The following is a 14,275-nucleotide window of genomic DNA, read 5'->3' on the forward strand; positions in this document are numbered from 1 at the left end:
AAGAAGAGAGATCTAGAAATTTGGTTCCCCTTTCCAGTGTATGAAGAGGAAGAGAGCTCTAGTCACAAAACAGAATTTTCAGCCAGGTTTTTTTAATATTTACTTGTCCGGGTAATATGCTAACATTTTATTGTAACCTTGCCTTCATAAAAAGTGCCTTCTCACCACCAATGAACAACCCTCCGCAGCTCTTTTCTTTTCTTCTGCTCAAAAAAAAGTGTGTGTGGAGGAGGGCGGAAGTCTTAGCTGATCTGTTCCACTATTTATATACAAAAAGCTATTCTGCATGTGTGGCATTAGAAAACCACAATTCTTTTTTTTCCCTATTTTTATTTAAAGTGCCCAATTAGCCTGGGCTCATCTACTTAAATCATTATTAAAACACACTAAACCTAAGTGTTTTATATCAATGGCATCTGAGGGTATGTCTACACTATGAAATTAAATCGATTTTATAGAAGTCGACTTTTAGAAATCGATTTTATACAGTCGATTGTGTATGTCCCCACTAAGCGTATTAAGTCGGCGGAGTGTGTCCTCACTACTGTGGCTAGCATGGACTTATGGAGCAGTGCACAGTGGATAGCTATCCCACAGTTCCCGCAGTCTCCGCCGCCCATTGGAATTCTGGGTTAAGCTCCCAATGCCTGATGGGGCAAAAACATTGTCGCGGGTGGTTTTAGGTACATGTATTCAGTTGCCCCTCCCTCCATGAAAGCAACAGCTGTCAATGGTTTTGCGCCTTTTTTCCTGGGTTACCCATGCAGACGCCATACCATGGCAAGCATGGAGCCCACTCAGCTCACCATCACGCACTTTAAAAGCTCGCTGGCACTGTTTGCTGACTACGTCAGACCTCAGCGCAACCAACATTCCCATTGTTATTGCTGCTTGCTGTTTGCTCCATAATATCTGTGAGAGTAAGGGGGAGACATTTATGGCGGGGTGGGAGGTTTAGGCAAATCGCCTGGTGTCCAATTTTGAGCAGCCAGACACCAGGGTGATTAGAAGAGCACAGCAAGGCATGCTGCGCATCAGAGAGGCTTTGAAAACCAGTTTCATGACTGGCCAGGCTACGGTGTGACAGTTGTGTGTGTTTCTCCTTGATGCAAACCCGCCCCCTTTGTTGATTTTAATTCCCTGTAAGCCAACCACCCTCCGCCCTTCGAAATAAAGTAACTATTGTTTTGAAACCATGCATTCTTTCTTTATTAATTTAAAAAAAAATGAGATAATGGACAAGGTAGCCCGGGTGAGGTGGGGGAGGAGGGAAGGATGTGGCCACATTGCTTATTGTAGTCACACTAAAAATCAAACTGTTTGAATGACAACCTTCTGTTGCTTGGGCCAGCCTCTGGAATGGAGTGGCTGGGTGCCCGGAGCTTCCCCCCTGAGTTCTTGGGCATCTGGGTGAGGAGGCTATGGAACATGGGGAGGAGGGTAGGCAGTTATACAGTGGATGCAGTGGGGGTCTGTGCTCTTGCTGGCTTTCCTCAGCATCGTGTCCTGCCTCCGCTCTTCATGCTCACTTAATTCTCTCCTGGCCTCTGCTTCCATGCATTAAGCTGTGCCCTATCAGTGCAGGAGGACTGCATGAGCTTGGAAAACATGTCGTCATGAGTGCTTTTTTTTTTCGCCTTCTAATCTGCGATAACCTCAGGGACGGAGATGATAGGGGGAGCGTAGAAACATTCTACGCTCTATGATTCTGGGGGGACTGCATAGTCACCTGTGCTGCTGAGTTCGCCACACTGACCAAACAGGAAATTAAATTCAAAAGTTGCCGGAGTTTTTCCTGTGTACCTGGCTAGTGCATCGGAGTTCAAAGTGCTGTCCAGAGCGGTCACATTGGAGCACTCTGAGATAACTCCCAGAGGCCAGTACTGTCAATTTGTGCCCGCACTACCCCAAATTCAACCCAGCAAGGTCGATTTTAGCGCTCATTCCCTCGTCAGGGGAGGAGTACAGAAGTCGATTTTAAGAGCCCTTTAAGTCGACGGAACGAAGTTGCTTGTGTGGACACATTCATTTTAAAATCGACCTAATGCGGCTAAATTCGACCTAACTCCATAGTGTAGACCAGGCCTAAGTTATGTGCCACAATCAGCAATAAGCCAAAATTTTACCTACCATCACCCTATTAAGCAAAATCCAGAGTAAACAGAATGGCTCTACACTGAGTCTTGTGACTGAAGATGTGGGATGTCAGACTGTGGAACCTGCTTCACCTGTTTGTTTAAGAAAAATGCTCTGCCAGCTTTCCCCACCACCCCACTCCCCTGGTGATCAAATCCAGGGACTTTTAGCACAAGTGGCTGGGTGGTGCGGGGAGCAAGCTAAGTATATGTAGACTGTAAATAGATGACAGTTGGTTATTTTTACCTCCTCTGTAAGGGTAACAGTATTGTGTCTGATGTTAGTAGTGAGCATTTGTGCCAAGGAAGTGGTTGACTTTTGGGAGGTAGGAGTGTAATGAGACTGGAATAGAGGCTCTGGCTAGGGAAGATGTGGTGGATAGAAGTTGATGCCTTTAAATATAGTAGTTTGTTGGTTATTTTAAATAGAAACAGGAAAATGTAACAGGTTCAGTAGCAATGGGTGATAGGTGAGGACTGAGGATGAGCGGGTATCAAGGTGAAGAGGTAAGAGATTTAAGAACAAAGGAAATATCTCATAAAGGTCACATGGCCCATAAGTCTATTTTATTGTACTTCTGACTTGGTATCCCCACTCCACCCTCACCCTCTTTTGTGTCTGTTTCTTATTGGGTTGTAAGCTCTTCAGGGCAGGAACAGTCTTTCTGTGGCCATACATTACATGGGTAATTTTGGATGCTGCTACAAGCAAATAATGAAGAACAGTAATAATCTGCTGTTATAATGTGCATTTCATATGTCACGGTGTCTCAGTCCTGGTATCATTGTGACACTTTTAATAATTCATAGGTGTTAGGGAGGGAAATAGCTGCAACAGTCTTTGCTTCTTTCCATCACTATATGGATTTCCTTCTTGATAGCTCTGTTGGTTACCTAGGAAACAGGAGTAGGATGGCATTTGATTGGCTGTGTTGGAAGAGTTGAAGTTTGGTGGTTTTGAGCAGCAGACAGATATATCTACACAAATATGAAATGCTTTATTTTTTTGAGACTGGTAAAACTGCATTGAATTATTAGTCAAGCTATCCTCTCGAAAATGTTTGCAAAGGAGTATTTTTGTAAGTGATTCAGGTGGATGTTTTGGCATAAATATGCTGTGTTTAAAAATGACAATATTTTTGTTGGACTGGATGACTTGGGGGCAATGCAAGGGGTAGGGAAAGGGTTATGAACCCTTTCATCTCTAGGTTACTGGTTTAAATTGAGCCCGTCAGTAGAGACTGACTTGTTAACTTCTGAAGGCTGTTTGAGCTATGTGAAAGGAATTGGCAGTTTGAATCCAGTTCCTAGTGGACCAGATATCTGTATCTTATACTGCTTCCAGGACTGGCACTAGTTGACGCCCTTGCTGGCAGTCTCAGCAGAGAGCCTGGGGTTAGACATGGTGTGGAAACAGAGATTCTTTCTCATACCTTCAAGTGGTCCCTCTAGTTCAGGGTGTCTTAGTTACTCCTGGGGGAATTCTGCACCACTATATGCGCATAATAAATGAGCTGTGTATATTTTTATTTTTTTGTGCAAAAAAAGGATTCTGCTGAAAAGTTGCTGCAGTTCTGCCTTTTGCCACCAGAGGGCACTGTGGCAGTAGAACAGAGCAGCAGCTCCCAGCAGAACATAACTTTCTGCAGTTCTGCCTTTTGCCCACCAGAGGGCGCTGTCAGCCTCCACCCCAAACCCCAATTTGCCTCCAGCATTTATAATGGTGTTAAATTAAAAACACATTTTTATACATTAACCGGGGGGGGGGGGGGTCACACTCAGAGGCTTGCTGTGTGAAAGGGGTTACCACCACAAAAGTTTGAGAACCACTGAACTAGAGCACTCTTGTGCTCCCAGCCCCTCCCCTCAACATCACCGACGTTCTGAGGACAAGTCTATATAAAGGGCAGAATGCCCTTGCCACCTCTGTTATTTTCAGCCATATGCCTGGACAGATGTGAACCTCTCCAGGCTCTTTGAAGCTAGAGCTGCTTTTTTCTCAGTTAGCATTAGCCAGGGTGGATTTGCTGCCATTATAGGTTTTCCCTTCTAGTGAGAGAATGGTATGGCAGATTTCAAATTAATGAAGGCTACACTCATAAAGACCTCTAAAATTCTGGAATATGCTGCTCAAACAGTTCCACTTTTGTTCTTATTGCCTGTCCCTCCCTTCTCACATTTATCGCAAGACTTCTTCTCCTTGTCCAGATCTATTCTGCCCCGAACAATCTTCTATTCATTGAACTTTTTGAAACTTTGCACTTTTAGAGAGAGGTAAGGGATTGACTGTGTGTACACAAATTTGCAGAGGGACAGTAGGGCTGAGGTCTGTTATTTCTCACCTCTGTATATTTATTTCTTTAAAAACATTTTTGCTGTTAACAAGCATGTTATCTCTGGAGATGCAAATCCACAGTTTGAGAACAGCAAAACTAAGCATCTCTGATGGTATCTTCTAGACTGAGCACTAGTCTCATTGGGTAGGTAGAAAAATTAACGTAAATAATCTATACAGAAGCCCCTGGAACTCCATAAAATCAGGTCCTTAATCCATGAACTATTGAAACTCATTTACAAAACTTTTTTCTTAAACATTACATGACTATATTGTCTCATACTATAGAATTTTAATTTATAATCCCTATTCCATGATGAGATGTCTTTGCGCTATAATGTATCTTAATTAAAACTATCTTTAAATAGTTTTTTTCCTCAAAGCATTTTATCAAAAAAATCTGATTTTTTTAAAATATATTTTTTAAAAATAATTGATTTTTATCCACCCTGGCGTTAGCAGTTAGTTTAGTCAGTTGGTGATTCTCTTTCAGTTCTGTGTGATGGCAGAACTGAAAAAGCAGAAGAGCCTGGGGTTAAAATATGCACTTCCTGCCCAGGTGTCTTCCTGGCATACTACAGCCACATACGGTGCCTCAAGTGCCTGGAGAGGGACATTCACCTTCTGGGTGTTTGATCTTTTGCATTCGCTCCCAGAACCCACAAGGATAAAGACACTTTCCTGCCAGGGCCAGCGTAGGACTCAATGGGGCCCAGGGCAGAAACTGCTTGGCATTGCCATGCCCCTTCCCAACATTCCTCTGTGCCCTCTGGGGGGCGCCCCACACTTTGAAAACCTCTGCTTTAGTGTGATTTATTTCCGCTTTTAGAGATTAAATTACTGTAATACTCGTATTACATTTACCCACAGTGACTCTGTAGATGTGATGTAACTTAGCTTTGCAGGGCCCCCTGTGGCTTGGGGCCCCAGGCAATTGCCCTGCTTGCTACCCGCTAACACCAATCCTGTCTCCTGCAGCTCCTTGTCCGGAAGGGAGCCCTCCAGGTGAGACCCTCTGGAAGATTGCTCAGATCCAGTCCAAGATCTATAAGGCCTATCTTAGCCCCTGTGGCTCTCAGCAGCAAAAGACTGAGGAGTCCAAAGTTCTTGCAAAGACTAGAGCCATGTCCTACGTATGTAGGTACAGTGCAAACTTCCTTGTGTAACTCTGCCAGTAGTCTCCTTAATCCTGACCTACATCAATCCTACTGTTACACATCTCTATATGTTTGAGCAGAAACTACTAATTTTCCCAAGATATGGAATAATCTTGTTGCTGTAGCTTCCTTGGTTGTAGGTTTGTTTGCAGGGTTGTCTTAACAAGAGAGAAGTCAACCTGTCTGCATGTTTTTGTTAAAAAAACATGCAACTAAAGGGACATATTTGAATAGAGTCCACAACCTGAACAAAGATTCCATAATTGGTTGAACAGATTTGGTTCAGAACTTGCTTATTCCTAATTCTGCTCTTGTTTTTAAAATGTTCCAGCAGAAAGAGAAAAATCTGACCTGATACACTACCTTATTACTCAAAAATAATGACCTGTGTTTGTTTTGATTCTGCTGGGCATGAGTGCTGGGAGCATAAGCAGGCAGTCTGTGTGCACTTACAAAAGGCGCTTGTGCCTATTTCTGGCCCTGGCATCCTGGAGGGTAGGTGTAAACACCAGCCGTTGTTCCGGTCAGTGAGTTGAGTGTTTTGGTTTGCATATTTTCTCTTTTGGAAAAGCATTAAGAATAGGATACAGAAATCTTTTCTACTCCTGAATAGCTCACAGAACTTCAATTTCCCAGTTCCATTTTTAAAGTGTCCTTTTAAGTATAGCAACACTTGTTTACAGTGTCTAATATTTGGGGGAGGGGGTTGATTTTTTTTACTAACGTAAGATAGTACCATGCACTGCTGAGTTTATCTTTGATTTGGCTGTAGGAAATCATCTTTACATGTGAAAAGGATTTGTGAATAGGGGTGGAATTGGTTGTACCACAAAATGCAGGATTCAAGATTTTAGAGACATTGGCAGACGGTCTCTTTGAATCTCATGTTATGTCTGGGCTCAAATTTTCCAGTAAATTAAGTTTTTTGCAGTTAGTATTGGACCGTAAAAACTTCTTTGTGCATCTTAAAAGTTGTTGCAATGTCACTGCTTTCATAGTGGGGGTGCTGAAAGCCATTGAACAAAACTGTAAATATGATGGAAACCCTGCCGCACCTCCAACACCCCTAATTCCAGCAGCCGTGCTTGAAAGCAGTAAATTTAAACTTAATCAAAACTATTTGGGTTTAATGCAAAGTACCTAATCTTATGCCACTTACAAAACTCTGTGCATTGCATTATTGTCTTTCCTATATTCTGTGTGTTAAATGACTCTTCCATTACTAAACTGGAAGTAAACTATAACTTTTTAATTACCTTAGTTTCTTTTTTCCTATAGGCTGCAGGTTGTGGCACAACATTAGAATATTTGTAATAATTAGACCCATTCTCTTGCATCCTGTGTACTGAATTGATTAAAGTGACCTTTAAATCTGGTAACATAAAAACCCTAGTATGTATTTAACTTGCCTGTTTAACTATCAGAAGAACCGACCTAGCCCTCTTGGATGAAAGAAGTCTGAAAGGGATATTCTCAAGTGCATCCTTCAGAAGACACATTCTAGCTATGATCTAGACACACACGTGTTGTGCCTTACAGCAGTAAATTTGTATTTACAGATGTGGAGAAACAATTTATTTGTGATACCTTTCCGAATACTGTGCCAAGCAAAATGGGTGCAGCGCTAGACCCAGCTGACTCACCCTCCCTCTTCTCCCCCCCCCATATCACCACTCCAGCTGACATTGAATGACATTGACAGACTCCATAGGAGAGCCACATCCACCCTCTCTGGCTAGACTGAGTCTTGGTATGACACTGAGCCTTCAATGGGGAAGATGAGGACATCTCAGAATAGTACTTTGGAAAAGTAGATCCTGCTAAGACTTACCTCTCTGTATTTTCAGGTGCACTCACAGTTGGCCTTGTGCGACAGTGTCAAACCATCCATGGACGTGACAGGACCTGTATTCCTCCACGGCTGCCTCCTGAGTGGGTCACCACATTATTTTTCATCATTATGGGAATCATTTCACTGACTGTCACGTGTGGTTTGCTAGTGGCTTCCCACTGGCGAAGAGAAGCTACTAAATATGCCCGCTGGATAGCATTCACTGGAAGTAAGTGACTTCAGCTACAAAATAAGCCTGTCTGAAGGATTAACTGGTAGATTTTTTTTTTTTAAACAAATCTGGGTGGGGGTTGTTGCCAGAGACCAGTGGTAAAACTCTGCCCTGATCAGACAGAATGCTTTTCCTTTTAAATTCCTGCTTTGTGGAAATAATCCTCTTCTTTAAAATCAGGGGTTTGGTATCCAGAAGTGGCTGAGAATCAAAGGAAGATCTTTGGGATCCTGGCTTTATAGTCACAGTGCTGATCACCTGCTGCAGCCCCAGGGTAGAGGAAGAAAGAAGTACACCTCCGGACATTGGTAGCTTCCAGCCCCTCTCCCCACAGGGAACGTCACAAAGTGGCCCAAGGAAATGGGTCTGCAGGAGTGGGGAAGGTTAAGCTGTTCCTGAGTCATGTGAACTCTTAATTTAGCCGGTGTGGCTGGTACTCACTGCTGGCTGGAATAATGGAATGGTTGTAGTCTTTTTTTACCCACCTGTGGAGGAGGGTGTTGGTGGACCTTGGTCTCATTATTGTCCTGAAATCAGTCCTGTTGAAGTATCCTCCTGTAAACTTTTGATGCAGGGTTGATTCTAACTCTGTTTTGTAACAATTCTCATGAAAGTTGTTCTCTTATTTGTAATGAGGTCCACAGATCCATGACATTGGTGACATGTACCCCTGAGGGTACACAGAGGTCTTCCAGAGGGCATGTCAACTCATCTAAATATGTTCCTAGTTTTACAGCAGGCTACTTGAAAAGCACTAGTGAAAATTTTATACAGACAAGTGACTTGTTTATACTGCTCTAGAGACTATATTAGAGTTTCTCGACCTGGGGATGGTTTTAGGGGGGTGGCAAGCAGGGCCCCCGCAAAGCTAAGATACATGCTGGAGCCAAAGCCCCACCGCCTGGGGCTGAAATCAGACACTTGGATGGGGTACAGTAGTCTGGAAAGGTTGAGAACCACTGCTCTAGGCAGCCTTGGAGGCAGACCAAACCTGTCAATCAGAGGCAATGGAGGTGTGGCTTCACCTCTGAGAAACTGCCAGTTTCTATTTGCATTTCCAGCTGCAGGCAGGCAGACCAGCTCATCCCTGCTTCAGAGGAAATTTAGTGAGAAAGAAAAGGGAAAAAAATGGCATAATCTCTCCAAGCTGTCGGGATCTGCTTTATTGACAGAGAGGATTCCCTTTCTCCTCAGTCACTGGAGGACTCTGTATTCCCTGCACATGCACCCACCTGTAGTGCAGCATGGCAGAGAAGAAAACTCTGACATTGTGTCTCCTTGCACCAGCCCTCTGATTAGGTGCCTGCATGGAGATCATTGCCTGTTCTGTGAAGATCCAAGCTTCTCAAGTGCTCAGGAAGGGGCAGGGTTTCCTTCAGTCTCCCTCCCCGATCAGGAAAGCTTCCTGGAAGCAATGGCAGCTGCTTATCTACAAAAATCCCTGAACCTGATACACGTGACAGGGGACAGCATTTGCCCCGGCATCAGCAAGTGGCAACTCCTCCTCTGTTCCCTTCTCCCCCCAACTTGGGGTGAGTGTAGGTTGAAGCACAATATCAGAGGGCCAGGGAAGTTTCCCACCCAGCCACCGGAGCCCACATTCACAGCCGTGTCTGGTGACCATGGAGAAGCTTTGGAACCCCATCCAGCACAAAACCCCTCTTTCTCAGAGCTACTCAAGAGGTAACCAGAAGGTTCGTGCCCATCCAAACCATCAGTCTAAAATGTCTCTCCCCTTTTGATGAGGATTAAGGGTAGGCATAAGAAAGATGTTTAGACCCCTCTAGTCAACCCAACATCAAACACACAACCCCCACCCCTTCATTTTCTAAGCCCTGGGCTACACTAGCGGGTGGGGGGGGGGGGTCGAACTAAGATACGCAACTTCAGCTATGCTATTCGCGTAGCTGAAGTTGAAGTATCTTAGTTCGACTTACCTGGCTGTCCTCACAGCGGCGAGTCGACTGCCGCGGCTCCCCCGTCGACTCCGCTTACTCTTCCTGCCGAGGTGGAGTACGGGCGTCCAGACGAGATGCAATAAATCGATTCCCAATACATCGAACACTAGCTGCCGATCCAGCTGGTAGTATAAACATACCCTAAGAGTCTGATTTAGGGGATTACTTTAGGGGGCACTCTAAAAGGCATAAAGTGAAATCAGTTTCCCTCAAACTGCATAAATTTGCAGAATGCAGCAGGACAGATAATCCTTAGTGTCTGGTTCCTCTGCTCACTATCATGGATTACAGCAAGGCAGAAGTCCTAGGCACTTAGTTCCCCCAGATCACCCTCACAGAGCCCAGCTCAAGGGATAGTCAGTGTTGGGTTCCCCTCTTCTCACTCACAGAGTGCAGCATGGCAAGTCTGTGCACATTTTGGAATGCACATTTTCCCGTAGCCATGCATACACACAACCCCACAAAGGGAGTTCTCTCTGCTTATGAGAGGAAGGCCAGTACTCCAAATCATAGCTAATGACTCAAATAATAAAATTATTAAAATAAACACCACTCAGAGAATAGACTTTGATAAAAAGTGTACCGAGGATGGTGACCTACAATTATGAGGTTTGTCGATACGTCAGACAAGCTATAGCTATATATATCCCTCCTTATGCATCCTTTGAGTGTGTGATAGTGGGGTAAGGATTTTCCTAACACACCTAAAGACTGGGAAAGTATTTGGCTGTTCTCCTCAGCTCCCCTGTGAGTTTCCATATCTTCCAGAAGGTTCCTTGGTATACACCAGTCAAAAGTCCTCCTGGTATCACTATCAAAGATAATTGTGCCTTTTTTCCCCCCTAATGGTCAGGGACTAGATGTTTCTAACTGGGGAAAAAAAATTTTACCTGAAAGAGTGGCCTCCTCACTATACAGACCCTTCACAGGCAGCCAAATCCTCGCAGGCATAATCTTAGTTTTCATGCCCAAAGGAGGGGCTATCTCGGGGTGTCAGGCCGACAAAATAAATAAACAAAAGAACTGTCATCTGGGTGGACAGTGTTGCAAGTGTGCTGTCTCTCAGGCTTTTTAAAAAATAAAACAAAACACGTGTCCTAAGGCTTCTCCCTGAGGAAGAGGAGGAGTCAGGGTGTGCAGAGAGCCATACAAATCTGCTACAGCCCATCTGCTAGAAATGGGAATAATTTAATCTCTTCATCCTCTTCAGAGGAACCACGACCTTATTCCATATTGTGCCTTTATTTAAAAAAAAAAAAAAGTCAGAAGGCTACAGAGCATTTCTCAACATCAAGTATCAACAGATCCATTTAAAAAAAAAATCCAAGATAGAGACCGTAACATCCACATTAGATGTCATCAATGGAGGGTCTCCATGACATCCGTAGATATGAAGGATGCCTATGTCCAATTTGACAGTCTCACAGATGCTTCCTTAGCTTTATCCTCGGAGCACCACATTACCAATACAGCAATGGTTTAACAACAGCATTGCAAATATTTACAAAAGTGCTGGTAGTGTTAATATCTGCTCTGACAGGAAAAGGGTCTATGTCTACCCATTCCTGGGTGACTTCTTTACCAAGCCTCATTGATTGTACCACCAAAGCAATAAGGATGCTTCAGAGCCAAGGTTTTGTGAAAAAAAAAAAAAATCAGCTACGTCTCAGTGTATTTCCAGTCTCTGAGTGGGAACAGTCACTGCCCTCTACAAAGTTGTTTATTGCAGCAAAGACACAAGAAGCAGAGAACTCTATCAAAATAGTCAACCTCTCAAGGGAAGTACCAATTCATACTCTTTTGGGATCAGTGATCTCTTCTGTGGTTATTCTTAGAGATCCAATGCTCACATGAGGTTGCTACAGAGCTTTCTCTTATCTCTCAGCTGTCTCTTATCTGCACCTCAGTGAAGGTGTCTAACCCCAGGAGGATTCTCATGGGTTCAAGGACTGCCCAAGGGGTCTAGTCCAAACAAGAGAGAAAGCACAGCATAAAGTGGTGAGAGCTCAGGGCAATCCAGTATGGGTTCAAAGCTCTGCTCCCTCATCCGAATTTACCTAATGCACTCACCATGATAGACAACACCTCAGCCATGTCATACATCAACAGACAAAAGGAACAAGGACTATAGTCCTTCAAAGAGAAGCTCACCTCCTGATGAGGTGGGCAAAGAAGAATCTGCAATCAACTTATTACCTTCACATCCAAGGCAGAATTGAATGTTATGGCTGACTGGCTCAGCTGGCAAAACTTAGATCCTCCAGAATGGGACCTACACTTATCTCCTGGTAAAGATATTTAGTATCTCAGCTATAGATCTGTTTGCTTCCCACCTGAATCACAAGGTTTCAGTGTTGTTCTCTTGCCAGTGGGATCACAGAGCCAAGACAAGAGATGCCTTGTTGCAAAGATAGCCAAAAAGGATTCTTATGTCTTAACTCCCTTTTTCTCTTCACACCAGAATGCTACAGACTATTAGGAGAGAAGCAGCACTGATAATTCTAGTATCCCCATTCTGACCAAAGAGGCTTTGGTTCTACAATCTCCTTGATATGATACAAAGACCTCCCACTTGATTTCCATTCAGAAGAGATATGCTATTACAAGGGCCAATCAGAATTCAGACAGTCTGAGCCCAGCTGCCTGGTTCTTGAACCAGAGCCTCTTAAGCCAAATAGGTTATTTAGCAATCTAATACTCACAATTTTCACTTCCAGAAATAAATCTATTAACTCAGCCTATTCAAGGGCCTGGTTGAGTTTTAACCATTGGGGCTAGCACCAGGGTTTCACCCCCCACATTTGCATTGGGACCACAGATCCTCTAATTTCTTCAAATGGATTCGGGTTAGGCCTGACAGTTCAGACTCTCCAAGGTCTAGTTGCTGTCTGTCTTGCATCATTAGTGAAATGGACAGGTAGTGAATTTAATCTTACCTAGATATCCAGCATTTTTCTGAGGAGAGCAGCATCTCTTCTACATCTTGCTGGTGTGCATAATGGGTTTTTGTTGTTGTTTGATTTTTGGCTCTTAGCTGGTTCTCAGCAGGGCCACCCCGGGGGGGGGGGGGGGGGGCAAGTGGGGCAATTTGTCCCGACCCCAGAGGGGCCCCACAAGAATATATATCCTATAGTATTGCAACTTTTTTTTATGGAAGGGGCCCCCGAAATTGCTTTGCCCCAAGCCCCCTGAATCCTCTGTGCGGCCCTGGTTCTCAGTGCCATTAGAAGCCCTCCCTTTGAACAATTCATGAAGGTGTCTCATTACTTTCTAACCATTAAAATGGCCTTTTTGGATGACAGTCATTTTTCGGGTTTCAAAGGGGTAGCCGTGTTAGTCTGTATCAGCAAAAAAACAAACAAAAAAAAAAAACAGGAATCCTTGTGGCATCTTAGAGACTAACAGATTTACTTGGGCATAAGCTTTTGTGGGCTAAAACCGACTTCATCAGATGAAGTGGGTTATAGCCCACAAAAGCTTATGCCCAAATAAAGTAATGTTTCTGTGCAGGGTGTCTGAGTTAGGAGCTCTTTTTCTGGAACGTCAATACTGCATGTTCATAAGCTAAAGGGGTATTCAAATTGACCCTGAATTCAGATTAAAGATTAACTCCAGATTCCATAGAACACAGGAAATTGTTTTTCCATCCTCCTGTCCAGATCCATTGCACTCCACAGAGAAATTGTGGCATACTTTGGATGACTGCAGAGCTCTCAAAGTATATATTTACCACACAGATCGGGTCAGAAAGACAAATGCTTTGTTTGTGCTTTATTATCCAGTGTTAAAGGGAAAGAGCCTCAATCATCCATTTCCAGGGGGCTGAGATATTGCATCTCAGAAGCATGGAAGTCAAAAAGCCTAACTTCATCTTCAAATATCAGAGCTAACTCCCTCAATGCTGTAGCAGCTTCATGGGCAGATAGATCATATCATACAAGAAAATCTGTAAAGTAGTCACATGGGTCATCTGGTTACAGCACCGTCAGATGCTATACACTGGACATCCAGTTGTCATCTGATGCTACCTTCCGTAAGTGGGTGCTCATTGCTGTAGTATTCTAGTTTCTATTAGGAAAGGGTTATCTGTACTTAACTGTATATAGTTCCTTCGTGCCACCAAGTGGACACTGCTATAAAAATCCTAATGTCCTAGATCTGTGGACCTCATTATGAATAAGAATAGGAAAATGTATCTGTCTTACCTGAAAATTTCCTTTCTTGGGGTCATGAGGTCCACAGATCCAAGCCACTCTGAATAGGCTGTTAATTGGGAAAAGACGAATTATTAATCGGTGCTCAGTTGATTATTCATTGAATTGCTTGCTCCGCATGAGGATTGTTCTGTTTAGTCTTACTGCTTAAGTTCCCTTAGAGAGTGCTTAGTTTTTCCTAGGCTTTGGAAGCGTTGACTGGTGGTTTTAGGCCCTGGTCTACACTATGAGTTTAGGTCGAATTTAGCAGCGTTAGATCGATTTAATCCTGCACCCGTCCACACGACAAAGCCATTTTTGTGGACTTAAAGGGCTCTTAATCGATTTCTGTACTCTTCCTCGACGAGGGGATTAGTGCTGAAATTGACCTTGCTGGGTCGAATTTGGGGTAGTGTGGATGCAATTCGACAGTG

General features: G+C 43.7%; 1 protein-coding gene across 1 annotated transcript in view; it reads left to right on the top strand.

Annotated features, from left to right (window-relative positions):
- Nucleotides 1-14,275, top strand: part of MOSMO (modulator of smoothened) — a 53,857-nt gene that overhangs the window by 27,142 nt on the left and 12,440 nt on the right. The window contains exon 2 of the mRNA XM_039491035.1: nucleotides 7,475-7,687. Within this exon, the coding sequence (XP_039346969.1) occupies nucleotides 7,475-7,687 (213 nt within the window). The remainder of the gene's footprint in view (nucleotides 1-7,474; nucleotides 7,688-14,275) is intronic.

Source organism: Mauremys reevesii, linkage group 10 (genome assembly GCF_016161935.1).
Source record: "Mauremys reevesii isolate NIE-2019 linkage group 10, ASM1616193v1, whole genome shotgun sequence".
Lineage (NCBI taxonomy): Eukaryota > Metazoa > Chordata > Testudines > Geoemydidae > Mauremys > Mauremys reevesii.